The sequence below is a fragment of the Doryrhamphus excisus genome, chromosome 19 (genome assembly GCF_030265055.1).
Source record: "Doryrhamphus excisus isolate RoL2022-K1 chromosome 19, RoL_Dexc_1.0, whole genome shotgun sequence".
In the NCBI taxonomy this organism is placed as follows: Eukaryota; Metazoa; Chordata; class Actinopteri; order Syngnathiformes; family Syngnathidae; genus Doryrhamphus; species Doryrhamphus excisus.
The window spans coordinates 6,840,001-6,864,930 of record NC_080484.1 but is presented as its reverse complement, the minus strand read 5'-3'; the positions used below and the strand labels follow the sequence as shown (position 1 = coordinate 6,864,930).

Below are 24,930 nucleotides of genomic sequence, written 5' to 3'. Positions count from 1 at the left end.
GCACACACACACGACGAAGTGGAGTGAATCCCTGCTTTCGTTGTTGGAAAGTCTTTTTTCTGGATTCACTTTATTTCTCAAGTAAAGTTTTGCACAACATTCTTTACCGTCTCTTTCATCTCTCTCGTGTGTGCTAACGTGTTAGCATCAGGGCTACGACCCATTCCATAGCGTACAGTCATGTGACCTCACATGGAGAAAACAGGAAGTTCTGGCTATATTTTGGTGACTGGAATGTTCCGGATGGTTGTGGTTCTGACGGATTCTGATTGGGCGTTCCATCCCAGTCAGAAGGCAAAGATGAAAACAGGAAGCAGAAAACCTGCCCCCATTATTTGTATTTTGCGCTGAAGAGCTGACCTCTCACCCCGGCCACCGCAGGTCACGTGCCCGCGTCGATGACCTCACAATGCTGGATGTGTCCCGCCACTCACACAACTCCAAATGTCATCTTTCATGAGATGGCTGATGGCGAGCTGGACACGCCCCCGGGGAGGTGCTGCTTGGTCTTCCGAAGCAAAGATGATGATGATGAAGTAGAACAGACGTGAAGCCAACACAGTGAACAAGAGAAGACGTCCTCTCAGCTGATTGGACGACATCGTCAAGGTAAGTCTGCCTCCAAACTTCATAATATTAATATAATGTATAATATTCATGTTTGTAGTCTCACTTGGTTCACTTTAACTTGAAAACACGCGTCACTCATGTCCGTGACATCATGAACACGACTGAAATAGGATTCAGCTCAGGACAAAGTCTTCATTTGCATTGGTGGACTTGCTGCTGGGTTTTGGATCATGGTCCTCATGGTCCTGCCGCACAAGCTAAGTTGCTTTCAGCTTGAGCCCACCCACAGATGGCGCCACATTCTCCTTCAGCACAATTCATGCTTCTTCCGGGACCTCAAGCGGAAGACCGTCAAACTACCACCACCATGTTGGACTTTTCTTGTTCTGTTTTCCCAAAGGTCTTGGGATCATCAAGATGTTTCACCAGCCTTCATGCTCTTAGTGGTCAGCAGTGCTTTTGGTCTTGGAACTCTGCCATGCAGGTCGTTTTTGCCCAGTGTCTTTCTCATGGTGGAGTCATGAACACGGATCTTAACTGAGGCAAGTGAGACCTGCGCTTTTTTGGATGTTGTTGTGGGGTCTTTTGTGAGTCCTGGCTGCGCTCTTGGGGTCATTTTGGTCGGCCAGCCACTCCTGGGAAGGTTCACCACTCTTCCATGTGTTAGCCATTTGTGGATGATGGCTCTCACTGGGGTTGGCTGGAGTCCCAAAGCCACCCAAATGGCTTCATAACCTTTCCTACACTGATAGATCTCAATTCATTTAACTTATGTTTAATGAGGGAGCAGTCACTTTTTCACACGGGGCCAAGTAGCTTTGGATGTTTTTTCTCCCTTCAAAATAAAAGCTTTTATTTAAAAAGTGCATCAAGTGTTGAGTTGTCACTGCTTTGAAACAAACGAGGCAGATGGAGAAAGTGAGGAAGGGGACAAAGATTGTCTATTGTGTTCAGATGAAGTTTTAGAGTTGGGGTACAAAGTTTCAAATAGACAACTTGATGAGAGGAGACACCTCTAGCATTAGCTAGCATTAGCGTTTTTATTGGCTAGCTTGTTGATAGCTTTCATGGTGAAGTTGTTGTTTTCTTCATCGTGGGACGCAATCACCTTGTTTGGTGGCGTGGACACATTAGTGGGTGTAGGAGGGGTCTAAAGTTTGGTGACTCCGTATAACATCCATTGTGTAACCGTGGTCAGTCCTTGGAGAACCTTTGGGGTCCACCGTTAGCTTAGCGAAGGTTTTGGCTTTTCCCTGCATTGCTTTCTTATCTGTTAACCAGCAGCTCACGTCTAGACAAAGGAATCTTCCCTGTAAGATTATAAGCGGAATATTTAATTTATTTGGAATAAAGAAACAGAGGTCTAAATCCGGATTTCAGGATTTAGTGTTTCAGCGCTTAAAAGAAGTCGCCTTCTTGGAGCGCTATCTCGCTTCAGCCCGATTCAGCGTAACCTTGTGTTTCCCCTCCAATCAGGAAGTGGCTCATGCCCCCTGAGTGCCGCACCCCCTGCCATCAGGGTCAAGGGTCATCCGAAATCAAGATGATGTCCTGCCGCCTGCTGCTTCTTGTCATCTGTCTACTTCCTGTCTCTGGGAAACACCCCGATGACTCGGACTCAGGTGAGATGATGACCGTGATGTCATCTTCCTGTCACCTGACCACACCCTGGAATCTTCATCGCCTGTCGATGGCGCGTCACGCCACACGTGAACCGCTACGCTACTAGCGCTGTGCTGTGTGTGCGTGTGAACCTTTCAGTCGCCACGGGGACGTCCTCCGAGGACGACGAAGACCAGTCCTCCTCCGAGGAAACATCAACGAGCAGCGAACACCTGGCACATCAAGGTGAGTGATGTCACTTCCTCTTTCTTCTTCCAAGATGGCCATTCTTCTCTCTCCTTACTAGTGATGGCGCCGCGGTGGACGTCCCCGAAGAAGATGCACAGGAAGTTATACGCCCTTCCCGCCAGTAAGACTGTGAAGTTCCGGTGCCCTGCAACAGGAAGTCCGCCTCTGCGTCTGCACTGGTACAAGAGCGGCAAAGATGTCCGCCAGGATCAAAGACTCGGCGGCTACAAGGTGATTTTCTTACTGAGTCAACATGGCCGACGTGGGCGGGGCTTAAAGGGTGTCTGCTGACCTCAGATCAAAGACCACGCATGGATGCTCACCTTGGATTCGCTGGTCCCGTCCGACAGCGGAAACTACACCTGCGTGGTGGAAAACCCGCACGGCGTCATCGAGCACACGTACCGCTTGGACGTAATCGGTAAGTCACCTGACCGTGCTGCCACGCCCTCTTAGTAACCCAGATGCTTTCGGCCACAGAGCGTGCCTCCTACAGGCCCCTCCTCCAGGCCGGCCTGCCGGCCAATCAGACGGCAGTGGTCGGCAGTGACGTGCGCTTCGTGTGTCGCGTGTTTAGCGACCTGCAGCCTCACGTGCAGTGGGTCAAACAGGTCCACCCACCCGACGGACGCTCCAGCAGCCTTGTAGTCAAGGTGGGTCACGGAAGTTGGCTAGTGTTAGCAACAAGCTAATCCGGTATTTCACAGATGGGGGACGTCAACACCACCAATGAAGACATGGAGGTTCTGACTCTGAGGAACGTGAGCATCGACGACGCCGGCGAGTACGCGTGTGTGGCCGCAAACTCCATCGGCGTCTCGCAACACTCGGCTTGGCTCACCGTGCTCAAAGGTAAGCCGCCATTTTGATCGGCATTGCGAACCGGCAATTGCTAACCCGCAATGCAGTTAGCATCAATATAGCTGCTGGCATTGCTAATGTAGCACTGCTAACGTAGCATAGCCAATGGTGCGAGAATTGCTAATGCTGTGAGCACCATAAATATTGCTGGCATTGCTAATTGCCAAACATTGCTATCACCGCTAATGTAGCATCTCCAATGTAGCATTGCTAATGCTGCTAGCACCACTTATGTCGCATTTCTAATGTAGTACTGCTAAGGCTGCTAGTATTGGTAAGGTAGCATTGCTAAAGTATTATTGCTAATGAACATTGCTAATGATGGTGGCGTTGCAAGTGCATCATTGCTTGTATCATTGCTAATGATGTTAGCACTGCTAATGTGTCATTGCTAATGTTGATAGCATTGCTAAGGTAGCATTGCTGTTGCAGCTTTGCCAATCCTGCAAGCATCGGTAATGTAGCATGCCTAATGTAGCATTGCTAATGCTGCTGGCATTGTTAATGTAGCATTAATGATGCTCGCATCACTAATGTAATATTGCTGATGCTGCTAGCACTGCTACAATAGCATCCATAATGCTGCATAACATTGCATTGCTATTGTAGCGTTGCTAATGCTGCTGGCATTGCTAATGTAGCATCAATACTGTAGCATAGCTAATCGATTGGTCCTTTGTCTCCGTGTCTCAGATCCGCCTCCTGCCCCACCCCCCTCCAACAACTACCTGCAGATCTTTATTTACTGTCTCGGCTTCTTCATCGCCATCACCCTCATCTTCACGGCTGTCATCTGCAAGCTTTGCTCCGCCCCCAGGAAGAGCACCGTCAGCAGTCAGCTGGCGGTCCACAAACTCGCCAAGAGCGTGGTGCTGAAGAGACAGGTGATGTTAGCGCCGGCGGCATCACGCTAGCACGCCACGCTAACATCCAGGAGTGTCTCTGCAGGTGTCCTTGACGTCCCCCGAACAGTCCAAGATGTCTCGGCCCGCTAAGGACCAGATTCCATACGACCCTCAGTGGGAACTTCCTCGTGACAGGTGAGTGACAAGCGTGGACGATGTCTTTGAAAAGTGGGCGGAGCCAGTGACGTGTGTTTGCATGCGAGCAGGCTGGCATTGGGTAAGCCGCTGGGGGAGGGCTGCTTTGGACGGGTGGCATTGGCGGAGATCATCGGCATGGACGAGGACCAGCCGGCACGCGTCACCAAGGTGGCGGTGAAGATGCTGAAAGGTGATGATGTTTCCCTTTCTCACTTGTCCGATGACGCTGACTCGCATTTCCTGTTGTGTGCAGCGGACGCCGGCGAGAAGGACCAGTTGGACCTCATCTCAGAGATGCAAATGATGAAGACCATCGGACGCCACAAGAACATCATCAACCTGATCGGCGCCTGCACGCATGACGGTAAGCCCGCCACACGTCCGGCGCCCCGCCGCACAGCACCTGAACGGCGCTCGTGTGTGTCGCAGGCCCGCTCTTTGTGGTGGTGGAGTATGCTGCGCGCGGGAACCTAAGAGAGCACCTACGAGCTCGCCGGCCGCCCGAGTACCCGGGGCAGGCGGTGCCGGTCGGCATGGAGCTACAAGAACTGGTGTCGGCGTCGTACCAGGTGGCCCGAGGGATGTCGTATCTTGCATCCAAGAAGGTGAGATGCCGTAATGACGAATGGGCGCCCCCCCTCTGGCCAACCCTCACCGCTCGTCTCGCTCAGTGCGTACACCGAGACCTGGCGGCCCGCAACGTCCTCGTCACCCATGACTACGTGATGAAGATCGCCGACTTCGGCCTGGCCAGAGACGTGCACCACGTGGACTACTACAAGAAGACCACCAACGTGAGACGGAACGGTCCGGAACCAGCGTGAGAGTCTAATAACGTTGTCTTGTACTCCTCAGGGTCCTTTGCCCGTCAAGTGGATGGCGCCCGAAGCGTTGTTTGACCGCGTCTACACACACCAAAGCGATGTGTGAGTCTTCACGCCGGCATGCTAACATGCTAGCAGACAGTTTCCTCTAGTAGACGTCGTCTTCCTATTGGTGTGGTTCTTACGTGGTCTTACGTGTCCCAGGTGGTCTTACGGTGTCCTGCTGTGGGAGATTTTCACGCTGGGAGGTTGTCCTTATCCCGGCATTCCGGTTGAGGAAGTCTTCAAGCTGCTGAAGGAAGGTCACCGCATGGAGAAGCCACCAGCGTGCACACAGGAAATGTGAGCGAACAAACACACACACATCATTGATGTTCCTCTGGAGGTGGCAAACACCACAGAGGAGCAACCAGACTACATCTTTGGCAGCTACGTTATGATGCGAGACTGCTGGCACGCCGTCCCATCCTGTCGGCCGACCTTCCAGAAGCTGGTAGAAGATTTGGACAGAATCCTAAGCCTGCTTGCCAACCAGGTAACCGCTAGGAGGCACCATCACATTTGTTCTAATGAAATGCCAGCTAGCATCGCTAAAGCTATGCATTACATACATTACTGATGCTGCTATTGTTGCTAATGTTGCTGGCATAGCTGATGCTAGGCTAAATCTGCTAGCTCTGCTAACACTGCTAGCACTGCTAATACCACAAGTAAGGCTGATTCAAGGCTAATGCTGCTAGGTATGAGTGATGCTGCTATTTCCGGTAATGTTGGTCGCGTTGCTAATGTTGCTATCTTAGTTGATGCTACAGTGGTATGAAAAGTATCTGAACCTTTTGGAATTTGTCACATTTCTGCATAAAATCACCATCAAATGTGATCTGATCTTTGTCAAAATCACACAGGTGAAAAAACAGTGTCTGCTTTAACTAAAACCGCCCAAACATTTATAGGTTTTCATATTTTAATGACGATAGCATGCAAACAATGACAGAAGGGGGAGGAATAAATAACTGATGCCTAAGAAGACTTAAAGAGCAATTGAAAACAATTTTTACCAAACAATTTAAGTCAGGTGTGTGCCCAATCACTGAGGAGTGGCTTAAAGCTGCCCTGCCCACTATAAAACACACACATGGTAAGCATTGTCTGATGTGCACCATGGTTCGCTCAAAAAAGCTGTCTGAAGACCTCCGATCAAGAATTGTTGATTTGTATAAAGCTGGGAAAGGACACAAAACCATCTCTAAAAGTCTGGATGTTCATCAATCGACAGTCAGAGAAATTGTCTACAAATGGAGAGAGTTTGGCACTGTTCATTCTCTCCCAGGGAGTGGCCGTCCACCAAAGATGATGCCAAAAGTTCAGCACAGAATACTCAGAGAGGTAAAAAAAAAGAACCCTAGAGTGTCTGCTAAAGATTTACTGAAATCACTGGCACAGTCCAATATCTCTGTGCACACATCAACTATATGTAAAACAATGGCCAAGAATGGTGTTCATCGGAGGACTCCACGGAGGAAGCCACTGCTGTCTAAAAAAATGATTGTTTAATGTTCGCAAAAAGGCACTTGGACACTCCACAGACGTTTTGGCAAAATATTTTGTGGACTGATGACACCAAAGTTGAATTGTTTGGGAGGAATACACAACGCCATGTGCTGGAGCCTATCCCAGCTGTCTTTGGGTGAGAGGCGGGGACTGTTCGCCAGCCAATCACAGGGCACATATAGACAAACAACCATTCACACTCACATTCATACCAATGGACAATTTGGAGTCGGCAATTAACCTAGCATGTTTTTGGAATGTGGGAGGAAACCGGAGTACCCGGAGAAAACCCACGCATGCACGGGGAGACCATGCAAACTCCACACAGAGATGGCCAAGGGTGGAATTGAACCCTGGTCTCCTAGCTGTGAGGTCTGCGCGCTAACCACTAGACCGCCGTGCCGCCCAACTTGCAATCATTAATGGAAAAATGAATTCAAAAGTTTATCAGGATGTTTTGCAGGAAAACCTGAAGCCGTCTGTCAGACAGTTGAAGCTAAAATTAAGATGGATGCTGCAACAAGACAATGATCCAAAACATAGAAGTAAATCAACTTCAGAATGGTTTCAGAAGAACAAAATACACGTTCTGGAGTGGCCAAGTCAAAGTCCAGACTTGAACCCCAATGAGATGCTGTGGCATGACCTCAAGACAGCGATTCATGCCAGACATCCCAGGAATCTGACTGAACTACAGCAGTTTTGTAAAGAAGAATGGGCCAAGATTAGTCCTGATCGATGTGCCAGACTGATCTGCAGCTACAGGAAGCGTCTGGTTGAAGTTATTGCTACCAAAGGGGGAGCCACAAAATATTAAATGTGATGGTTCAGTTACTTATTCCTCCCCCTTCTGTCATTGTTTGCATGCTATCCTCATTAAAATGTGAAAACCTATTAATGTTTGGGTGGTTTTAGTTAAAGCAGACACTTGTTTTTTCATCTGTGTGATTTTGACAAAGATCAGATCACATTTGATGGTTATTTTATGCTAGTAGGCTCCTGTTGCTACATTTGCTAACACTGCTAGCACTGCAACTAGAACTAGCATTGCTGATGTTATGCTATTGCCGCTAGTATCACCGATGCTGCTAGCATCACTGATGCTGGTATCACCATAACGTTGCTAACATTGCTGATTGCTCGGTTAATTCCGCTAGCACTGCTAACGCTACTAACACCGCTATTTCTGCTGGCATTGCTCATGCTAGGCTAATGTTTCTAGTATTGCTAATCTGCTAGAATTGCTTATACAAATAGCATCACCGATGTCGCTATCACTGCTAAGATGGCTAGCATTGCTAAGGCTGCTAGCATGTCCATCAATGTTTTTTTTTTAAATCTACTTTGCTTGCGTTGTTAGCTAGTTGGCATGTAGCGGTGGCGTTCATGGCTAATGTTGATCAACTCTGACCTCAGGATTACCTGGACTTCTCCTCCCCCCACAACCACAGTCCTCTGCTTGGCTCCTCCCCCTGGACCCACTCCACGTAGACGTCATCTTCATCCTTATTTGTAGCGCGTGTGAATAAGTGTAAATAAGTGTGAATATGATTGACAAGTGATAATCAAGGTGAGGAAGGTGCTTAGACTTGATTGGTGGACGTGGAGGATTGACAGGGAGACGTTTCATGCTTGAAACTTTTAATTTATGGACAAGAAGACACTGAAAGAGACATGAGACGTTTGGTGTCCAGCACAAAGACGTCATCAGGTCAAGAAAATAAAGACACGACTCCATCATCTACTGGCGGCTGCTTGGCCCCGCCTTCTGGTCGTCCAGCGAGCGCTTCCTGGCGAATAGGTGGGTGGGGTCGCGACCCTGGAAGCCGGGCTGGATGTTGAAGACTGGGACGTTCCTCCAGCTGGCCGGGTTGCTGAAGGGGGCGGCGGCCTGGCCGGTGCCACACTCTTTGTTCTGGACCAGCTGGAGGAAGGTCTCCATGTCGGGTCCCAAACGGGCCACCAGGCCGGTCCGCACCGCAGCCACCGTCTGCTGGTCGCATGCCTGCAGCGTCTGCAGCAGCGTGCTGTAATACCTGCGCATGCGGGGTTGGAGGTCAATGAGAGTAGCCCGCGTTGTCATGTGACCGAGCGTGGGCGTGATATGACCTGTTGGGGAAGTGGGCGGGCACCTGCACCACCTCTCCGATGGCGTCCGGGTTGGTGCGAGCGACCGTGCAGATGTCCAGGCTGCTGAAGCACTCCTCCTCTACCTGCAAGGCAAAACATTTGTCAGGGGGTGGAGCCTGAGGGTGGAGTCTGAGGGTCTCTCACCCACCTCAGCGATCATCCTCTGGAAGATGTTGCAGCGGCGGATGGTCTGGAAAACCTTAGTGCTGATTCCCTGAGTGATGCATTGAAGACTCTTCTTGACGAACGTTTTACCCTGAAAAACAAGCCACAGTCCTGTTAGTTTGCTCGCTACCGCGGCGGTGCACGCCGTCTTGCCGATCAAGACACGGCCACCTCTGTGTTGAACGTTGCCGCCGAGTGGAGGAAGAGTTCGCAGATCTCATGCATCCCATCGGTGTCGCACGTGGAGTTTTCCAGGCAGGAGAAGAAGCCGCAGCCCACTGCCACCGCGCCGTTCAGGCACCGCGCCACGTCGGCTATGTTAGCAACAAACATACATAAGGTACAAATACGCTAGTACTCACCTTAAAGTAACTGTAAATAAAGAATGAAATGTCATAAGCAAAGGTGCAACCTGGGCTGTTGGAGGAGAAGCGGGCCCGGCGGGGGGCGGCCTCCTCGGGTACGAGCTCGAAGCAGGAGGCCGAAGCCAGCATGAGAACGAGCAGCGGCGCGGTGAAGGAGGCGGACATTGTCGTCAGTGAGGAGGACGAGGAAGGCGATGAGGTTCCACTGTCCCTGGAGGACCTTTTATAGGGGCCAGGCTGGCCCATCCACCAATCACAGCGTGGCGCCGGCGGCTGATTGGTGACGTTACGCGCCGCTGGATGGAGGAATGTTCCGTCAGGGGAAGCTCGCTAACATCCGAGTCGTTGGGATTCTGCTCACGTTCTTCAGCTTTGCTCTGCTAGAGCAGAACTACATCGTCACTACTACATCGGCACCAATGTGTACTTCAACCAATAACTACAACACCTCAACTACAGTATACAGTATATACACACAGCATATATCAACTATACATCAACTACGTATAAACTACAGTATACAGTATATACACAAAGCATATATCAACTACGTATAAACTACAGTATACAGTATATACACACAGCATATATCAACTATACATCAACTACATATAAACTACAGTATACAGTATATACACACAGCATATATCAACTACATCAACTACGTATAAACTACAGTATACAGTATATACACACAGCATATATCAACTACATCAACTACGTATAAACTACAGTATACAGTACATAGTATATACCAATCATATATCAACTAAAACTGTATGTACAGCACATATAAGACAGGTATGCTAATACTATATGCAGTGTGTAACGTATAGACATGTACCATATAGAGTATCTGGCAGTGCTGAGGTCATGTGACGTTGGTGAGGGTGCGTGTGGAAAAAGTGTTGTCTTATCAGGAACAGGAAGTCGTGACCTCAGGTTAACCGCGTAGATAAACATCTCCTCCGCTCATTAACTAGCAACACACACACACACACACACACGGCAGAAGCGGAACATGTGAAGAAACGGACTTTTAATTCAACGGACTTCACATTAAAAGTACTGGCGTGGGGGAAACATCACTTCCGGTTTGCACTAGAACTCCAGGTCCCAGCCCGACTCCTCGTCAGGAGGCTCGTCCGTGTCCACGGGAAAGTCATCAAAGTTGCTGTTGTCCAACGGGCCGTCCACCTGACGGGGAAAGACACGGGTCACGGGACACGCCGGCCGCCACGCCGCCTCCTGCACCTCACTCACCCTGGGCGTGAACGGAGAGTCCGTGGTGCCCTGGCGGAGCCCCTCCCAGTTGAAGCCCTCGAACCACCTGATTGGACGACACGTTGCCATTATAACCTTGGCGACTCGCACGGTGATGACGCGCGTCATGTGACTCACTTGTGCTTCTGGATGTCCTTCACGCCGTTCTTCTGGTTCCCCAGGCGCTCTGACGGGTTGTCCCTGACATACACGCGCTTCATGATGACGTCACACGCATGGCCGCGAAAGGGCTTACAATCAAGTACTATCAAGTTCTAGCGTTGTTGTATGAAGTACTACCATGAACTACAAAGCACTACAATGCGATGAGGAGAAGAAGAAGCAGACGAACAAGAAATGAACAAGAAGATGAGGAGGCGGATGAGAAGAAGAAAAGGAGAAGTCGAAGAGAAAGGAGGAGGATGTGACAGGTGGGAGGAGAAGAGGAAACAGGAAGTTACTACTGTTAGCGTTCCTCTTAGTAGCGCAGTAATGGTAGTAGTATTAGCAGGGCACAAGTGAAAGTATTAGTAGAATGAACTGCACTAAAGGTCGTAGTAGTACTTCAGTAGTATTAGTAGAACGGCAGCAGTGACAGTAGTAGTGGTGATATTACTAGCATGGCAGCAGTGGTTGTAGTAGTAATACTGCAGTAGTGCTAGTATTGGCATGATGAACCTGCAGAGGCGTTTAATGAGGTTGGCGGCGCTCTTGGTGATCTTCTTGGGGAACTCCACCATGTCGATGCCTCTCAGGATGATGTTGTACGTCTTCATCGGGTCGGAACCAGAAAAGGGCGGACTGCGGGACGAGGACACAAACAGACGTTGACGTGTTGGCGCCACAAGATGGTGCCCTGACGGCGAGAAGCGGGAGGCACCTGCCGCTGAGCAGTTCGAAGATGAGAATTCCGAGCGACCAGCAGTCGGCGGAGCTATCGTGACCTTTATTCAGGATGATCTCGGGGGCCACATACTCAGGAGTCCCACAGAAGGTCCACGTCTTCTTGCCCAGACCCACCTTCTTGGCAAAGCCGAAGTCCACCTGCACCACACTGACTTACTGAGCGCTATCTTCGCCTCACCCCCAGATGGGTGGAGCCTCACCAGCTTGGCGTAGCCTCTGTGGTCCAAGATGATGTTCTCAGGTTTCAGGTCTCTGTAAATGATCCCTCTGGAGTGCAGCTCGGCCAGAGCCTCGATCACGCACGCCGTGTAGAACCTGGTGGTCCCGTCGTCAAATGATCCCCTGTGGGCACACAGGGGTCCTGACATAGCGCTCTTTCCGCACGTTCGGAGATGCTCACCTGTCACGTAACAGCGTCCAGAGCTCGCCGCCCAGACACGCCTCCAGCAGCATGTACAGGTACTTTGGGTCCCGGAAGGTCCGGTACAACCTGCAGTAGCACAAGTCACCACCATGACCTCTCAAAAGCATTTGGGTTCTTGCTGGATGGCATTTGTGTGATCATGTGACCTGATGATGAAGGGGCTGTGGACCTCCATCATAATGCGGCGTTCCGACAGGATGTGTCCCTGCTGGCTGGTGTCCAGGATGTGACGCTTCTTCAGGACTTTAAGGGCAAAGGAGCGGCCAGCGTCGTTCTTCAGCTGCACCTGAACGCACAACGCCAGCACCGTAAAGACATGTGCCCGCTCACCGCAGGGTGCCACGGTAACATACCCACCAGCTCCACACGGCTGAAACCACCCATGCCGAGGGTGCAGACCACGGTGAAGTCCCCCAGCGTCACGCTGGAGAAGAAATCATCTTCCACCAGACGCCTGCATGGATGCCGGGCATGTCAGCCAACCACATGCTCCACCAGCTAATGTTGGTTGCCGGAACACGCCGGTTTTGCTGGAATGGTTCTAAAGAAGGTCCATCAACAATGGCCGCCACTCACTTGGCCTTGACCTCGTCGTCTTCGCTCTGCTTGTTGGTAACTTCCTCTAGGCCGCCAATCAGCTGCTTGAAGGACCTGCGGCACAGACGTTGTCAAACCAACACGCCTCCACTGGCGACGGGGAGAAGACGAGGACGCTTACTCTCTGTCTACCACCAAACATGTGACGGCGCCCACAGCGGTCACACTGGCCGTGCGCACGTCCTCACTGCAACAGACAAAACATGGGAAGTTCTAATGTTCTTCCCGGTCACAGTGTGGACGTTTGGCGATGTTGGCTTGTATCACCCTTTCAGCGCCTGCTCGCCAAACCAGTCGCCTTTGGACAACATCTTCATTGGCACCTGCTCGCCACTGGAGGTGCTCTGCTGTGACACATTTACCTATCGAGAGGGAGGGACACGCCATCCGACCTGATGGACCCTGCGAGGATCTAAGCCAAGAAGTTGTGTCTCACCTGACCCTCGCTGACAATGAAGAAGGTGTCTCCTGTGGCGCCCTGGCGGATGATGTAATCGCCGTCACTGTAGTGAGTCTGACACACAGGCACATGCATGGAGTATCACATGACCAAACAATTATCAGTGTCTGTCAGGCGTGTCCAGACGCACCTCCTCCAGAACATCTGCTAGCTTGCTGAGAACATCCTCAGGCAGCGCCTGGAAGGATGGAACACTGGCGGCAAGTCATGTGACGTCATGTGATATCATGTGACAGTGAAACATCAAGGTTACCTGCGCAGGAAGTCTGTGTACTGGGAGTGTTTGATGAGACCTGTACGCATCATGATGGTCTGGAACCCCAGACGGTCGATGGCCCACAGCTTGACATCAGTCAGTGCTACACACACACACACACACAAAGTCCAGGTTCTGGTGGCTGGACTGTCTTGCTAGTGTCTGTGTGCACGTGGCTACCTGTTACAGTAGCCGTGCGCGTGCAGTTGTACAAGATGGCGAGTTCTCCAAAGACCTTTCCTGGTCCGATGGTGCACAATTTTTTACCTTCCTTGGTCACCTCCACCATGCCCTCTGTAAACACACTTTCATCTTTTATTTAACACCAACAGTCATGACCGGTGCTAATTAGCATACTGCTAACACTTCCTGAATGACAGGACTGGATGACTGTATGCGTTAGCGTACTGTCACGAAGCGAAGGTTTGGGTTTCAGGGAAGGGTGCAGTGACAGTACTGTCATGGATTTCAGACACCTCTCTACGGTTACTTCTTGCAGCTCCTCCTGGCAGATCCTGAAGCGTTCCCAGACCAGTTGAGAGTCATAGTCTCTCCAACGTGTCCTTGGTCTTCCCTGAAGACTCGGACGTGCCTTGAACACCTCCCCAGGGCGGCGTTTTGGAGGGTGTCCTGACCAGATACCAGAGCCACGTTATCTGGTTCCTCTCATTGCAGAGGAGCAGCAGTTTTACTCAGACTTTCTCCTGGATGACTGTGCTTCTCACCAAGGGAGAGCCCAGCCACTCATTTTGGCCGCCTGTCCTTCCGGGCACTGACCCCCGAGGTATTTAAACTCCTCCACTTGGGGCAGGATCTCATTCTGGACCCAGAGATGGCATTTCCGAGTGAGAACCACGGACTCGAATTTGGAGGTGCTGATTGTCATCCCAGCTTCTTCACACTGAAGCACTGATACTGGAGTGGAAGGTCAGGGCTTGACAAAGCCAGAAGGACCACATCATCTGCAAAAAACCGTATCCCCTCAATTCCCTGGCTGCGTCTAGAAATTAGGTCCTTAAAAGTCAATATAATAAATTCCAGAATCGGTGACAAAGGACAGCCCTGGTGGACTTCAACCCTGACTGACCGGTACTCCTCACAGTATTCCCCAAGGAACGCGGTTAAATGCGTTCTAAGTCCACAATACACATGTAGACTGGTTGGCAAAGACCCGTGTACCCTCATGGAACGTGCCGAGAAAGTAGAGTTGGTTCACAGTTCCACGACCCTGACGAAAACCACACTGCTCCTTCTGAGATTCAATATCTGGCAGGACCTTTTTCAGACCAGACCAGAACCCCTGAATAGACCATGTCATCTCATGACGTGTACTGTATGTGTATGCAGTACTACTTATTCAATTGTACTTAATCAAGTATTCCATTTGAGACACAACCAAACACACAAGTCATCCTGGGTTTGTGTGTTCTGGGAATCTGACCCTCCAGAACGTAAACCATGGATCCGTCGTCGCCCTCTTGGATCACGCAGCAGCCTTTATCCAGGCTGGTGGGCCGCATACAGTCCAGGATGGTCAGAATCTGGACCAGCATCCGACATGTCAGCGCAAAGTGCAACTGAGGCGGGATTAGAGGTGGTCTTACCTGTCCGTGTTCCAGGTGTTTCATGAAGTCGTTGTCCATCAGTGCTCTCTGGATCAGCTCACTGGACCTGAACATGTGCACAGGTGTCAGAACCTGGTTTGGTTCTGGTGGGAATGGTGGTCGTTGAAGTTGTCCTGTGCTCACTCTTTAGTCTTGCAGTAGCTCGTGAGCGTCACGTCACTGAGCTGGGATGGGTCCAAAGCGCTGGGTTCTGCCGAGATGGCTTGTCTCTTGGTGCGCTGAGGCTCGTCTGGGGCCGCCGTCTGCGGGGCGCCACCTGGTGGGTGTAACCAACGGGAGCCTTAGGGTGCACTCGCATTTGACCACATCAAGCTGTTGTAGAACCTTCAAACCCAAATGATCTTTTATGGCAGCATAGCTCCGAGCCCTGCTAGAAGCACCTGTGTTTGGCACCTCGCCGGCGTTGGGGGCTCGTTGGGTTGCACTGCGATGGCGTTCCAGCTCGACCTGCAGATGCCGGATCAGGTCATCTTTGGTGTCCAGCTCCAGTTCCAGCTCGTCAATGAGCGTGTCCCTCTGACACAACTCCTCAATCTTCAGCTGCAGCGCTAACTGGAGGTCACGCAGCAGGCCGCTGCTTTTTGGCGCCGCCATGAATGCGTGCACTGCGCACGCGTTGTTTGTTGACAAGCAGCCAGCAGATGAATCAACCTTCTGAAGTAGATGAGAGAACAACAAACTTCTACGATTATTGTCACTCATTGGTTACCTCTTGTTGGCTGTGGTCACTCAAAACGTTGGAATCACCTCCTCGTCCTGGTTCTTCTGACAGTTTTGAGAGGAGCACAATCACAGGAGGAGCACACTCACAGGAGGAGCACGCACAACAGCTGATCTTGACAGCTCCATTTCAAAATAAAAGACTTACACAAATCATGTGTGACTTATTTGGATTAAAAAAAAACAGCAAAAACGATTGAGCAAGTTGAAACCAATACCATTATTTAACGGTACGCATGTAGCGTAATTGGAAAAGAAAAAAGATGTTCTCTTCTCAGACACTAGGGGCCGCGCCACTCACTGACTGCGATCATTTCCACCCGAAGAAGAGTCACAAACAAACATGGCGGCGCCCGGAAGCAACCACGGAGCGGATAAACTCGAACTGTATCCTTTCGTTTAACGTTTAAATGTCGATGTTTGTACTTCGATATGCCGTTTACACTCCCGTGTAGTTACTTAGCGTTGTACTGTGATCAGTCGCGTTAGCGCGGTAGCTACTCCAAGCTAAAGCTAACCTCATGAAACCGTAAAGAGAAAAATATCCGTATTGATAGTTTGCCTAAACTAGTCCAGAAAGTATTTGGATCAATAACATACATGACAAAATCTCTCAGACGGAGCAGTGACGCAAATATCCAACTATGAAATGTCGTTGTTTTTGAAAAGGTGTGTATCTGTACTGAAACCCCCTCATTCTTTATTTAGAAATGGAGAATTACAGCGTAGAAAAACTGTTCACGACCTTCTAAATGTGTCACATTAGTAGAGCCCTTGAGACATAACATAATAACGTAATAATAGTCACCTTTACAGTCACACTCGACAATAAGATTAAGCAGGCCATTTAATACATAGGACTGTGTTTGTATGTGTTGCTGTAAATGTGTTCCATTCTGGTGCCAGGGGAGCTGAGGGTGGACAGGAAGTCACGCCGGGAGTTCAGAATTCTTCCAAATGTAGCTCATTGGTATTTCATAAAGTTTGTCATGAGTGTGTGGGCTCCAAAGTTTCCTTCACCTGCCTTCAGTTCCCTGGATGTTCCCTTCCCGTCCTCACGGGACGCCACCATCGCGCTGCGCTCTCTGAGCCCGGACCGTGAGCCCAGAAAAGGAGGCATCAGCAAGCAGCTGATGGTGTCTGGAAGCACGTTGTCCGTGTGAGAAGCCTTGGCGTCCGCCACCGACAGCAGCCAATCACACACCGCCGGCCCTGACCCTGCATACCGTCTGTTTCAGGAGGTGGAGCGCCGACGAAGCTCGGATCCTCCGCGTGTCCGTCAAGTCCTTCCTGGACCACCTGACCCTCGTCATGGAGACCATGCAGATGTTCCCCGCTGACACCTGAGTCAAAGGAAGGTCTCTTTTGTCCCGTCTCCTCCCTCTCTTTTTGTTTTTTCCTTCCTGGTTTGCTTCCGACTGCAGGCTTTGACCGGCGGACTCCTTTCTTTACAGTGACGGCATCGCCGTGTAGTAATGGCTAATAGCTAAGCGGGCACACCAGCAGGGGGCGGTGTCGGCTGGCTTTGCAAGAAATGAATCTTTGATGCATGATCAAATACCTTCGTGAACATGTTACATAAAGTTTTGAGCAGAGAACAGTCCCCGTATGTTAACATGCGGTACAGTCAGTGTGGATCACTCCAGCGTGGCGGAAGGGGAGGGGCTAAGCTAAAGCGATGGACAGAAGAAGAAGAGGAGCGTGCACTCACACACTCATCGCATCAAGTGTTTACGTCTCAGTCTGCCGGCTACCATGACGACCAGCGACTCATTGTCCCTGCGGCCGTTACCGTTGTCAACGGCTCGGGTCTCCTCAGAAGTCGTCATCGTCACAAATGTCTAGGAAGACGTCGAAGGCTTCCCTGTTGCAGTTCCCGTCAGGCGTGAAGACGTACTTGTGGAAGGTCCCGTCCACGCAGATGGCTGAAGGAGAGGATACACACACATTTAAGGAGAAGAACCACAAACGCAACACAAGTCCTCACCGATGACAGAGTTGACGTTCTTGGACGTGTTCTTCCCAAAGGCGCAGATGCAGGCGCACTCGGCGGGCACGGTGAAGCTGGCCAAGGACCACTGACTGTCCACATACTGGCCAATCACAGGGCCCACTTTCCCCACGCGCGCCAACCTGCAGTCACACACACTTGTCCAGTCAGGCGTGGGGCAGCGGGTGAGGGGTTGGGGACAGGGGCGTCTTACGCAGAGCGGCGGTTGAGTTTGGTGTCCTTGAGGGCGAAGATGTGGACTGTTCCTTTATCGCTGGACGCGCACAGGAAGGATGAGTCGTGACTGAAGTTGATGCTGTAAACAGGAAGCAGACGTTAGGGACGCGCGAGCGGGGCCCGGACGTGGTGGCTCCGCCTTCTGGGTGTTACCAGTAGAGCGTGGCCGGGTCAGTGCCTCTGCGCAGCTCCACTAGTTTGTCCCTGGTGGTGGTGTCAAAGAGACGGATCAGCGTGCCTTTGCGGGAGGCCGAGGCGGCAACACTGCCAGGCTGGTTGAGCGCCACACAGGCGATCTCGCTCTGGTGGGCGTTGATGGTGAACGGGGCAGACGACGTTCCGGGTTTGGTGTTGGACAGATCCTGGGGAACGGGACAGGGACGGGGTCCACATGGGGTGGCGAGGAAGGCCAATGAGGGGAGAGGAGAACTTACCACAAGCTGCAGACTTCCACACTTGTGACCCGGAAAGACCAGGAGCTGCTTGTCCAGGCTGGGACACAAGTCGCAGAGACCTGCAGGGAAAGCGGCGGTTACAAGATGGCCGACAGCCAGGGAATGACGCCCTCTGACCTTTGGGATTATCTCGGGTGTCGAACTCAAACAGCTTGGCGGGCTTGTCGGGAAAGGTGTACACGTAGATGCGGTTCTTCAGCACGATGACGATCCTGGGGAGAGACAGCGCTGCACGTTAGCGTGCCTGACGGCCACCGCATCCGCATCCCACTCACTTGTCGTGTCTCATGCGGACCGCCAAAACGGGCTTGGTGAAGGTGAACTCCAGCACCAGCTTGTCTTTGGCGTCCCGAGACTCACGCGCGTCGTCCCAGATCAGCACTGAAAGACACCCGCCCCACTCGTCACCCTTTCATCCATCATCGCCACTTGCTGGGTGCTCACTCACCCGATATTTCAGAGAATTTGGGATTGACTCCGCCCCCGACCACGGCCAGCAGGTTGGATCGATGCAGCATGGAGCACAGAGCCACGCTACCCACCTGCTCGTGATCTGTGACCACGCCCACCGCAAACAGACACAAGGTGAAGTCAGAGGTCACACTGAATACAAACCAAGCAGCAGCGGCGGCGGCGAGATGCTCACCCAGGTGACCTTTTTCCATCAGAGGCTCCACGTTGTAGATCCTCACGCCGGACTCCATGGAGCAGCAGAAGCAGCCTGCCAAAGACACCAGCATCAGGACAGTCACTAAGCATGCTGCATACACTGTGGGTGTAGTGCTGTCCCAATGTATGTCACAACTATCGTTGTACACGCAGCCAAGATGGCGACCACTGATGGTGGTAAGTGTCCATCACCGCGCACACCCTTTTGAGAGCAACAACGGGGTACTTCCCAGTGAAAAGACCCATTGTAGGTTAGGAATAAGCACACCGATTAAGATACAGCCAACAAACTCAACCAGCCTGTTTTGGCGCAAAGATACTCGGGAACCTTCAGCAAACATGCGAGCAGCGAGGCTGAAATTACACCAAAGAAGCAAAGTCGTCCGCCATGAGGAAGCCGCTGGCTTACTTACTCTGGTCCTGGTTGAACTGCAGGCTGTTGACTCCTCTCTGCTGGGCCATGGCTCCTCCGCCCGGTCCCCTTCGGCGGCTCTGGACGAGTCCACTCGCCTGACAAGCTAAGCTAGGTCGGCTAGCCTCGGTGGCGAAAGCACCTTCGCATCGGGCGTCGTCAAACTTGAATAAAATGTCTATATATATAAATATATATAGATATATAGAAGTGAAACAGCAAGAAGCTTTAAAATTAGCAACGATGTCGCAACTCGACGGTTTGTTTTGTTTACACGAAGTGACGTCACAGCACTCTTTCCAACCCCCCCAGTAAGAGTAGTAGCTATTGGCTGTCCTATATTGCGTCATTTGGTAATTTACATATCTTGTGCCGAAGATGAAACGCTACAAATACAGTTGATTCTTGATGTGTTCATCTAAAATTAGCCATAACGTCATCAAAATAAAATGTTTATTTCGTATAAAAGTAAAGTAGTAAAGATGAAGGAACATTGCCCTTACCTTTTAGATCGTTCCGTACTTAGCTTGGCAATATTGTAAATCACACCGCTAACTCGTACTTCAAATAAATAATACATTAACATATTGAATCGCATTTTATCTTTATGCTATATGAAACACCTTTTTTTACTAGATACAGGCGTATCGATGTTGTGGATCATAGAAACATCAGTTTTGGCGTGATTTATGGATTGGTGGATTACCTGTTTTAGTCCATCTCCATTAAGCCTACAACCTCTACACACGGAGATATAATTACATCTTATTTGAAACTGCCACGTTTTGTGTAAATGCCACCAAATAAACCACGTCGTTCAAAAAAATGTTAGAAGTAGATTTTATTGAGAAGTTTTGCTCAGGTGCTGTGGAGTGCTCCAGTGGAGTGACCCCTCCACTGCAGCGACCCCTCCACTGCAGCTAGGCTGATGACGTCACGTGCAACCAGATATGGTTCTCAGTATTGCCACGAGAGGGCGCCCGCTTCCTGCTCCGCCTGACCAGTTTTATTATGCGAGTCTGACAAGAATGAAAGACATACTGGTAGTCTGAACACAAACAGTTTCAAACATTCAATTAAAAAAAAAAAAAAAAAAAAAAGTACCACATTTGTAGAGGAGGCGAACTCTTAGGACGTCGGTTGGCGACATCATTATCCGCTGACCCATTCCGCTCTCCTTCACTTTGGACTTGATGGTGGGCTCCCCGTTAGATGTAAAATAATTGCTGCAAGAAAAAATGAAATCAGTGCCGGGGCGTGTGTGTGTGGACTTATTAGGCAATTCCCTGGGGACCAAATGCACTTTCACAGCGACCGATGGGAACCAAACTTGAGGTCCCCATGGGTAAGACCCTCCTAGAGCCCTAAAACCTGGATAAACAAGCCAATTTATTGTGTGTAACAGAATGCACTCTAGTGGACGTGTACTGGTACTGCAGTCCCCAGGGAGTTGAAGTGGATGCTGGTTGTTGTACTACCTGCCGTAGTGCATGATGGACAGCAGGTCGTACGGAAGCTGGAAGGTTCTGCCGGTTTGCATTTGGAAGTTGCGTTCCCGCCCTGGGGGGGGTAGAAGGTCAACATGGATTCCCACGTGAGAAAGTTAGTTCCGTTCCTGAACGCTCACCTTTCATGATGTTCTCTGACATGATGGTGATGTAGTTCATGCGGTCCGGCCGCGTGTGCTCGTGGTAGAATCCCAGCGCGTGGAGGACCTCGTGGACGATGTTGCCCACCTTACAAAAGCGGCCCACGTGCAAGTCCTGTTTGCCGCCGATGATGCCCACGTAGGACGCACACCTGCAGCGGAACACCAGCTGTTGACTCGCCTGGTGAGGACCACAGGTGTCTGTCCTCAGCCCACTCAACACTTTGGCTGACTCCAGTGGGTCCAGATATTACACGGGAGATTCTCACACCCTTTGGCAGATCTAAAGAAGATGTAGTCCTGCTGGTTGCTGCGCCGGTGGAAGGTCAGGCAGGTGTTCTCCGAGATCATCTCCAGGGCGGCGACGATGTCCTCAGTCCGAGCGGCTGTCAGACAAAGTGGGCGTGTTTAGGTTTGCACACAGGAGCGGTGGGCCACATTGGTACAGAACATGTCCTTACCCAGACCTGGACTGATCACATACGGGATGTCCAGGGTGGGCCACTTCCGGTCTACGGCGTTGCGTTCACTCTGCAGGGAAGAAGGAGGTCATGTGACCGCTGCTGTGATGCCCTAGACGTTAAAGACTAACGTGAAGAATGATGTCGCCTTCCACCAGGCCGTGGTCCAGCGCCATCAGCTCTGTGGACGACACGGCAGCACAGCAAGAACATTACGGCTTTTCAGAGGCTCACGACAATGGTCTACTCGCCTTCCAGCGTCTCGGGGTCGCCCTTCACACTGTGGAGACTTGGGCTGAGACCTGCAGGACGACACCGACATTACCGATGACGCAACACGCTCCAGAGGCTGCCACGGCGTTTACCTTTTCCAGGGAGTGGCCACGAACCACCTGGGGGAAAAAAAGGCACAGCCATCACAAACGCCGGCAAGCACAAAGAGGAAGCGTCACGCTTTTACCATGATGGAGGCCGGCAGAGAAGACAAGCGCAGCAAAGAGCAGCAGCATGCTAGCACTCGCTCGTTAGCGCTGAGTGGCAGCACCTGACCCAGGCAGCCTATTTAAGACCACGCCCGGCCTGGATGCACCGCAGCCGCCCCCTTGGTCACGCCCCTGCTGGCTTCACCACTGCACTCAGTATATGCAGTACATGTACATAGCACGCATAGACTACACAGTATATGCAGTACATGTACATAGCACGCATAGACTACACAGTATATGCAGTACATGTACATAGCACGCATAGACTACACAGTATATGCAGTACATGTACATAGCACGCATAGACTACACAGTATATGCAGTACATGTACATATACTGTACATAGTACGCATAGTAGACTACACAGTATATGCAGTACATGTACATATACTGTACATAGTATGCATAGACTACACTGTATATGCTGTACATGTACATATACTGTACATAGTACGCATAGACTACACAGTATATGCAGTACATGTACATATACTGTACATAGTATGCATAGACTACACAGTATATGCAGTACATGTACATATACTGTACATAGTACACAGACTACACAGTATATACAGTACATGTATACATATACTGTACATAGTACACATAAACTACACGGTATATGCAGTACATGTACATATACTGTACATAATACGCATAGACTACACAGTATATGCAGTACATGTACATACGTATACTGTACATAGTACGCATAGACTACACGGTATATGCAGTACATGTACATATACTGTACATAATATGCATATAGACTACACAGTAAATGCAGTACATGTACATACGTATACTGTACATAGTACGCATAGACTACACGGTATATACTGTACATGTATACATATACTGTACATAGTACACATAGACTACACAGTATATGCAGTACATGTACATATACTGTCCATAATACGCATAGACTACACAGTATCCGCAGTACATGTACATATGCTGTACATAGTATGCATAGACTACATAGTATATGCAGTACATGTACATATACTGTACATAGTACGCAGACTACACGGTACATGTACATATACTGTACATAGTACACATAGACTACACAGTATATACAGTACATGTACATATACTGAACATAGTACGCATAGACTACACAGTATATGCAGTACATATACTGTACATAGTACACATGGACTACACAGTATATGCAGCACATGTACATATACTGTGCATAGTACACGTAGACTACACAGTATATGCAGTATATGTACATATACTGTACATAGTATGCAAAACTACACAATATATGCAGTACATGTACATATGCTGCACATAGTATGCATAGACTACACAGTATCCGCAGTACATGTACATATGCTGTACATAGTATGCAGACTACACAGTACATGTACATATACTGTACATAGTACGCATAGACTACACAGTATATGCAGTACATATACTGTACATAGTACGCATGGACTACACAGTATATGCAGCACATGTACATATACTGTACATAGTACACGTAGACTACACAGTATATGCAGTACATGTACATATACTGTACATAGTACGCAAAACTACACAATATATGCAGTACATGTACATATGCTGCACATAGTATGTATAGACTACATAGTATATGCAGTACATGTACATATACTGTACATAGAATGCATAGACTACACAGTACATGTACATATACTGTACATAGTAAACATAGACTACACAGTATATGCAGTACATGTACATATACTGTACATAGTATGCATAGACTACACAGTATATGCAGTACATGTACATATACTGTACATAGTACACATAGACCCCCAAATAACACAATATATAAAATACACCAAAATAATAGAAATAAAACTAGCTTACGGATTGGAGTAGGCTAACCGTGGCCACGTCGGGCCCGCCTAGTGTCTTCATCCAGCCCATGGGGCTTTTCCGGATTCCTTTTAGTACTCCATGACTCGCAGTATTGTCGCGGCACGACACACACCTCCTGCACATGTGGGCAGCACCCATGCCAAAAACCACCAATGTACTTTCGCACCGCAAGACATGCTGGGTAGTCTGTGGTACTCCTTCACATTTTGTTTGTTTGTGGGATTTTTGCTACATTGCAAAATAGGTTGAGGAGGTCGTCGAAAGCCAGGTAAACGAGGAGGCACATACTCATCATACCAAGCATGCCTTGCGGGCGTTTGGGAATAACCTTTCATAACATTGCGTAATGTGATGCGTTAACTTGCTTGTGTTTTCCTTTTGTTGCACTGTGAGTAAGTCATTCTACCCGATGCCACACCGCCAAAGCCTTTAACCCAGTCAGAACGTCTGCCCACCCCTGGACGGATGGGATACTTTTCTGGTGTCGGACCCCAATAACCTGATCGTGGATCAGCCCTGCAAGTTACAGTCAGCTTGCAGGGGGGTCTGCGCCACCTACGGGAAGGCCTTGTGATGTTTAAGAACATAGAAATATGTATGTATTATCTTCACAAAGAGGTGCAAATCAAGCCTCAGAGGTCACGTGTGATTGACGGGTGTCAGTGAGAAGATCACAAACGAAGAAGACATTTGCTTCTTGGACCAAATGAAGGGGCAAGGTCTCGTGGTGGCACTTCCCTTTTTCCTTCTTGTCTCCATCAGCAGTGAGGAAGGAAGGACGTCAGATGAGCTGTCACGTGTTCGCTGGGGAAGAGAGGCGCTCTTCATGGGCCAAATGCACCACGTCCATGCGTAAAGATGCTGAGGTTTCCTCCTTCACGCGCGTACACTAGCTCTGTGTGCAGGCTAGCCAGCGGCCCGACATGTGACCACGCACGCCATCCTCACTGCCGCCATCTTGCTCCCGGTACAACACCTTTGCACGCTTGGACACGCTCTAATCAGGTGTCGGATTCTTCAAGGTCATCCAAGGATACACAACTCACAGTCACGTCTGCTCCTTATAATGCTAACATCACATCCTGC

At 50.0% G+C, this 24,930-nt stretch overlaps 7 protein-coding genes across 17 annotated transcripts in view; 3 read left to right on the top strand and 4 right to left on the bottom strand.

The window, feature by feature from the left end:
- The first annotated feature begins 172 nt into the window (after positions 1–172).
- Positions 173–12,408, top strand: fgfr1b (fibroblast growth factor receptor 1b). 2 transcript variants are annotated; one of them, XM_058055997.1, is made up of 16 exons: positions 173–609; positions 2,047–2,192; positions 2,332–2,418; positions 2,480–2,652; positions 2,719–2,842; positions 2,902–3,074; positions 3,129–3,273; positions 3,976–4,166; positions 4,231–4,322; positions 4,394–4,689; positions 4,755–4,930; positions 4,997–5,119; positions 5,181–5,251; positions 5,354–5,491; positions 5,579–5,684; positions 8,117–12,408. In XM_058055997.1, exons 2-16 carry the CDS (start codon positions 2,057–2,059, stop codon positions 8,189–8,191), a joined length of 2,106 nt encoding a protein of 701 aa, XP_057911980.1. In that variant the 5' UTR covers positions 173–609; positions 2,047–2,056; the 3' UTR covers positions 8,192–12,408. The 2 variants fall into 2 exon arrangements, with proteins under 2 accessions (XP_057911980.1, XP_057911981.1); XM_058055998.1 differs by lacking the exons at positions 5,354–5,491; positions 5,579–5,684; positions 8,117–12,408 and having other exon boundaries at positions 176–609; positions 4,394–4,515; positions 4,579–4,689; positions 5,181–5,255.
- stc1l (stanniocalcin 1, like) lies at positions 8,336–10,327 on the bottom strand. The gene is made up of 6 exons (XM_058056008.1): positions 10,205–10,327; positions 9,408–9,656; positions 9,167–9,309; positions 8,979–9,086; positions 8,810–8,913; positions 8,336–8,736 (listed from the first exon to the last, which is right to left on the bottom strand). Exons 1-6 carry the CDS (start codon positions 10,233–10,235, stop codon positions 8,442–8,444), a joined length of 930 nt encoding a protein of 309 aa, XP_057911991.1. The 5' UTR covers positions 10,236–10,327; the 3' UTR covers positions 8,336–8,441.
- LOC131106696 (cGMP-dependent protein kinase 1-like) lies at positions 10,408–16,102 on the bottom strand. 5 transcript variants are annotated; one of them, XM_058056003.1, is made up of 20 exons: positions 15,272–15,645; positions 15,015–15,147; positions 14,871–14,937; positions 14,708–14,807; positions 13,447–13,560; positions 13,264–13,369; positions 13,141–13,204; positions 12,987–13,064; positions 12,818–12,912; positions 12,672–12,737; positions 12,530–12,604; positions 12,311–12,407; positions 12,100–12,239; positions 11,930–12,019; positions 11,730–11,871; positions 11,504–11,667; positions 11,302–11,424; positions 10,762–10,824; positions 10,624–10,690; positions 10,408–10,557 (listed from the first exon to the last, which is right to left on the bottom strand). In XM_058056003.1, the coding sequence occupies exons 1-20, from the start codon at positions 15,591–15,593 to the stop codon at positions 10,462–10,464; spliced, it is 2,202 nt and encodes a 733-aa protein (XP_057911986.1). In that variant the 5' UTR covers positions 15,594–15,645; the 3' UTR covers positions 10,408–10,461. The 5 variants fall into 5 exon arrangements, with proteins under 5 accessions (XP_057911986.1, XP_057911983.1, XP_057911984.1 ...); XM_058056000.1 differs by lacking the exons at positions 10,408–10,557; positions 10,624–10,690 and having other exon boundaries at positions 10,788–11,424; positions 15,272–15,545; positions 15,639–16,102; XM_058056001.1 differs by lacking the exons at positions 10,408–10,557; positions 10,624–10,690 and having other exon boundaries at positions 10,788–11,424; positions 15,272–15,542; positions 15,639–16,102.
- LOC131106701 (EKC/KEOPS complex subunit Lage3) lies at positions 15,884–17,768 on the top strand. 3 transcript variants are annotated; one of them, XM_058056011.1, is made up of 3 exons: positions 15,884–15,998; positions 16,642–16,770; positions 16,850–17,768. In XM_058056011.1, the coding sequence occupies exons 1-3, from the start codon at positions 15,955–15,957 to the stop codon at positions 16,956–16,958; spliced, it is 282 nt and encodes a 93-aa protein (XP_057911994.1). In that variant the 5' UTR covers positions 15,884–15,954; the 3' UTR covers positions 16,959–17,768. The 3 variants fall into 3 exon arrangements, with proteins under 3 accessions (XP_057911994.1, XP_057911995.1, XP_057911993.1); XM_058056012.1 differs by lacking the exon at positions 15,884–15,998 and adding an exon at positions 16,026–16,280; XM_058056010.1 differs by lacking the exon at positions 15,884–15,998 and having other exon boundaries at positions 16,387–16,770.
- On the bottom strand, positions 16,350–19,673 carry wdr45 (WD repeat domain 45). 2 transcript variants are annotated; one of them, XM_058056005.1, is made up of 11 exons: positions 19,376–19,673; positions 18,940–19,014; positions 18,742–18,846; positions 18,569–18,674; positions 18,411–18,505; positions 18,273–18,352; positions 17,992–18,200; positions 17,816–17,917; positions 17,599–17,744; positions 17,404–17,536; positions 16,350–17,276 (listed from the first exon to the last, which is right to left on the bottom strand). In XM_058056005.1, exons 1-10 carry the CDS (start codon positions 19,422–19,424, stop codon positions 17,427–17,429), a joined length of 1,077 nt encoding a protein of 358 aa, XP_057911988.1. In that variant the 5' UTR covers positions 19,425–19,673; the 3' UTR covers positions 16,350–17,276; positions 17,404–17,426. The 2 variants fall into 2 exon arrangements, with proteins under 2 accessions (XP_057911988.1, XP_057911987.1); XM_058056004.1 differs by having other exon boundaries at positions 16,352–17,536.
- Positions 19,674–20,200: 527 nt separating this feature from the next.
- Positions 20,201–22,024, bottom strand: LOC131106700 (blastula protease 10-like). The gene is made up of 10 exons (XM_058056009.1): positions 21,944–22,024; positions 21,849–21,875; positions 21,735–21,785; positions 21,615–21,664; positions 21,484–21,553; positions 21,294–21,408; positions 21,002–21,174; positions 20,853–20,934; positions 20,479–20,600; positions 20,201–20,393 (listed from the first exon to the last, which is right to left on the bottom strand). The coding sequence occupies exons 1-10, from the start codon at positions 21,990–21,992 to the stop codon at positions 20,332–20,334; spliced, it is 801 nt and encodes a 266-aa protein (XP_057911992.1). The 5' UTR covers positions 21,993–22,024; the 3' UTR covers positions 20,201–20,331.
- Positions 22,025–23,854: 1,830 nt separating this feature from the next.
- scarb1 (scavenger receptor class B, member 1) overlaps positions 23,855–24,930 on the top strand; it is a 13,142-nt gene continuing 12,066 nt past the window's right edge. For 2 of the 3 annotated variants that reach the window (XR_009120284.1, XM_058057835.1), the window contains exon 1: positions 23,855–24,811. The gene's annotated coding sequence lies outside the window, so the exon portion shown is untranslated. The remainder of the gene's footprint in view (positions 24,812–24,930) is intronic. The other variant, XM_058057833.1, reaches the window with a different exon arrangement.

What these genes read in the sequence shown, in the direction of transcription:
- fgfr1b (XM_058055997.1), top strand. Translation starts at nt 2,057, where the DNA reads ATGCCCCCTGAGTGCCGCACCCCCTGCCATCAGGGTCAAGGGTCATCC. An exon ending in CGGCGCCTGCACGCATGACG is followed by an intron (nt 4,690 to 4,754) that starts GTAAGCCCGCCA and finishes TGTGTGTCGCAG; the next exon opens with GCCCGCTCTTTGTGGTGGTG. An exon ending in CCAGCGTGCACACAGGAAAT is followed by an intron (nt 5,492 to 5,578) that starts GTGAGCGAACAA and finishes CATCTTTGGCAG; the next exon opens with CTACGTTATGATGCGAGACT.
- stc1l (XM_058056008.1), bottom strand. Translation starts at nt 10,235, where the DNA reads ATGACCTCAGCACTGCCAGATACTCTATATG. An exon ending in ACTGCCAGATACTCTATATG is followed by an intron (nt 9,657 to 10,204) that starts GTACATGTCTAT and finishes TCCTCCATCCAG; the next exon opens with CGGCGCGTAACGTCACCAAT. An exon ending in CCCGCCCACTTCCCCAACAG is followed by an intron (nt 8,737 to 8,809) that starts GTCATATCACGC and finishes CCGCATGCGCAG; the next exon opens with GTATTACAGCACGCTGCTGC.
- LOC131106696 (XM_058056003.1), bottom strand. Translation starts at nt 15,593, where the DNA reads ATGAGTGACAATAATCGTAGAAGTTTGTTGTTCTCTCATCTACTTCAG. An exon ending in TGTTTGGTGGTAGACAGAGA is followed by an intron (nt 12,605 to 12,671) that starts GTAAGCGTCCTC and finishes TCTGTGCCGCAG; the next exon opens with GTCCTTCAAGCAGCTGATTG. An exon ending in ACAGAGGCTACGCCAAGCTG is followed by an intron (nt 11,668 to 11,729) that starts GTGAGGCTCCAC and finishes AGTGTGGTGCAG; the next exon opens with GTGGACTTCGGCTTTGCCAA.
- LOC131106701 (XM_058056010.1), top strand. Translation starts at nt 16,496, where the DNA reads ATGTGTTCCATTCTGGTGCCAGGGGAGCTGAGGGTGGACAGGAAGTCA. An exon ending in TCTGGAAGCACGTTGTCCGT is followed by an intron (nt 16,771 to 16,849) that starts GTGAGAAGCCTT and finishes CGTCTGTTTCAG; the next exon opens with GAGGTGGAGCGCCGACGAAG.
- wdr45 (XM_058056005.1), bottom strand. Translation starts at nt 19,424, where the DNA reads ATGGCCCAGCAGAGAGGAGTCAACAGCCTGCAGTTCAACCAGGACCAG. An exon ending in GATGGAAAAAGGTCACCTGG is followed by an intron (nt 18,847 to 18,939) that starts GTGAGCATCTCG and finishes GCGTGGTCACAG; the next exon opens with ATCACGAGCAGGTGGGTAGC. An exon ending in GACCCGGCCACGCTCTACTG is followed by an intron (nt 17,918 to 17,991) that starts GTAACACCCAGA and finishes TCCTGTTTACAG; the next exon opens with CATCAACTTCAGTCACGACT.
- LOC131106700 (XM_058056009.1), bottom strand. Translation starts at nt 21,992, where the DNA reads ATGCTGCTGCTCTTTGCTGCGCTTGTCTTCTCTGCCGGCCTCCATCAT. An exon ending in GTGGCCACTCCCTGGAAAAG is followed by an intron (nt 21,786 to 21,848) that starts GTAAACGCCGTG and finishes GTCGTCCTGCAG; the next exon opens with GTCTCAGCCCAAGTCTCCAC. An exon ending in AAGGCGACATCATTCTTCAC is followed by an intron (nt 21,554 to 21,614) that starts GTTAGTCTTTAA and finishes TCTTCCCTGCAG; the next exon opens with AGTGAACGCAACGCCGTAGA.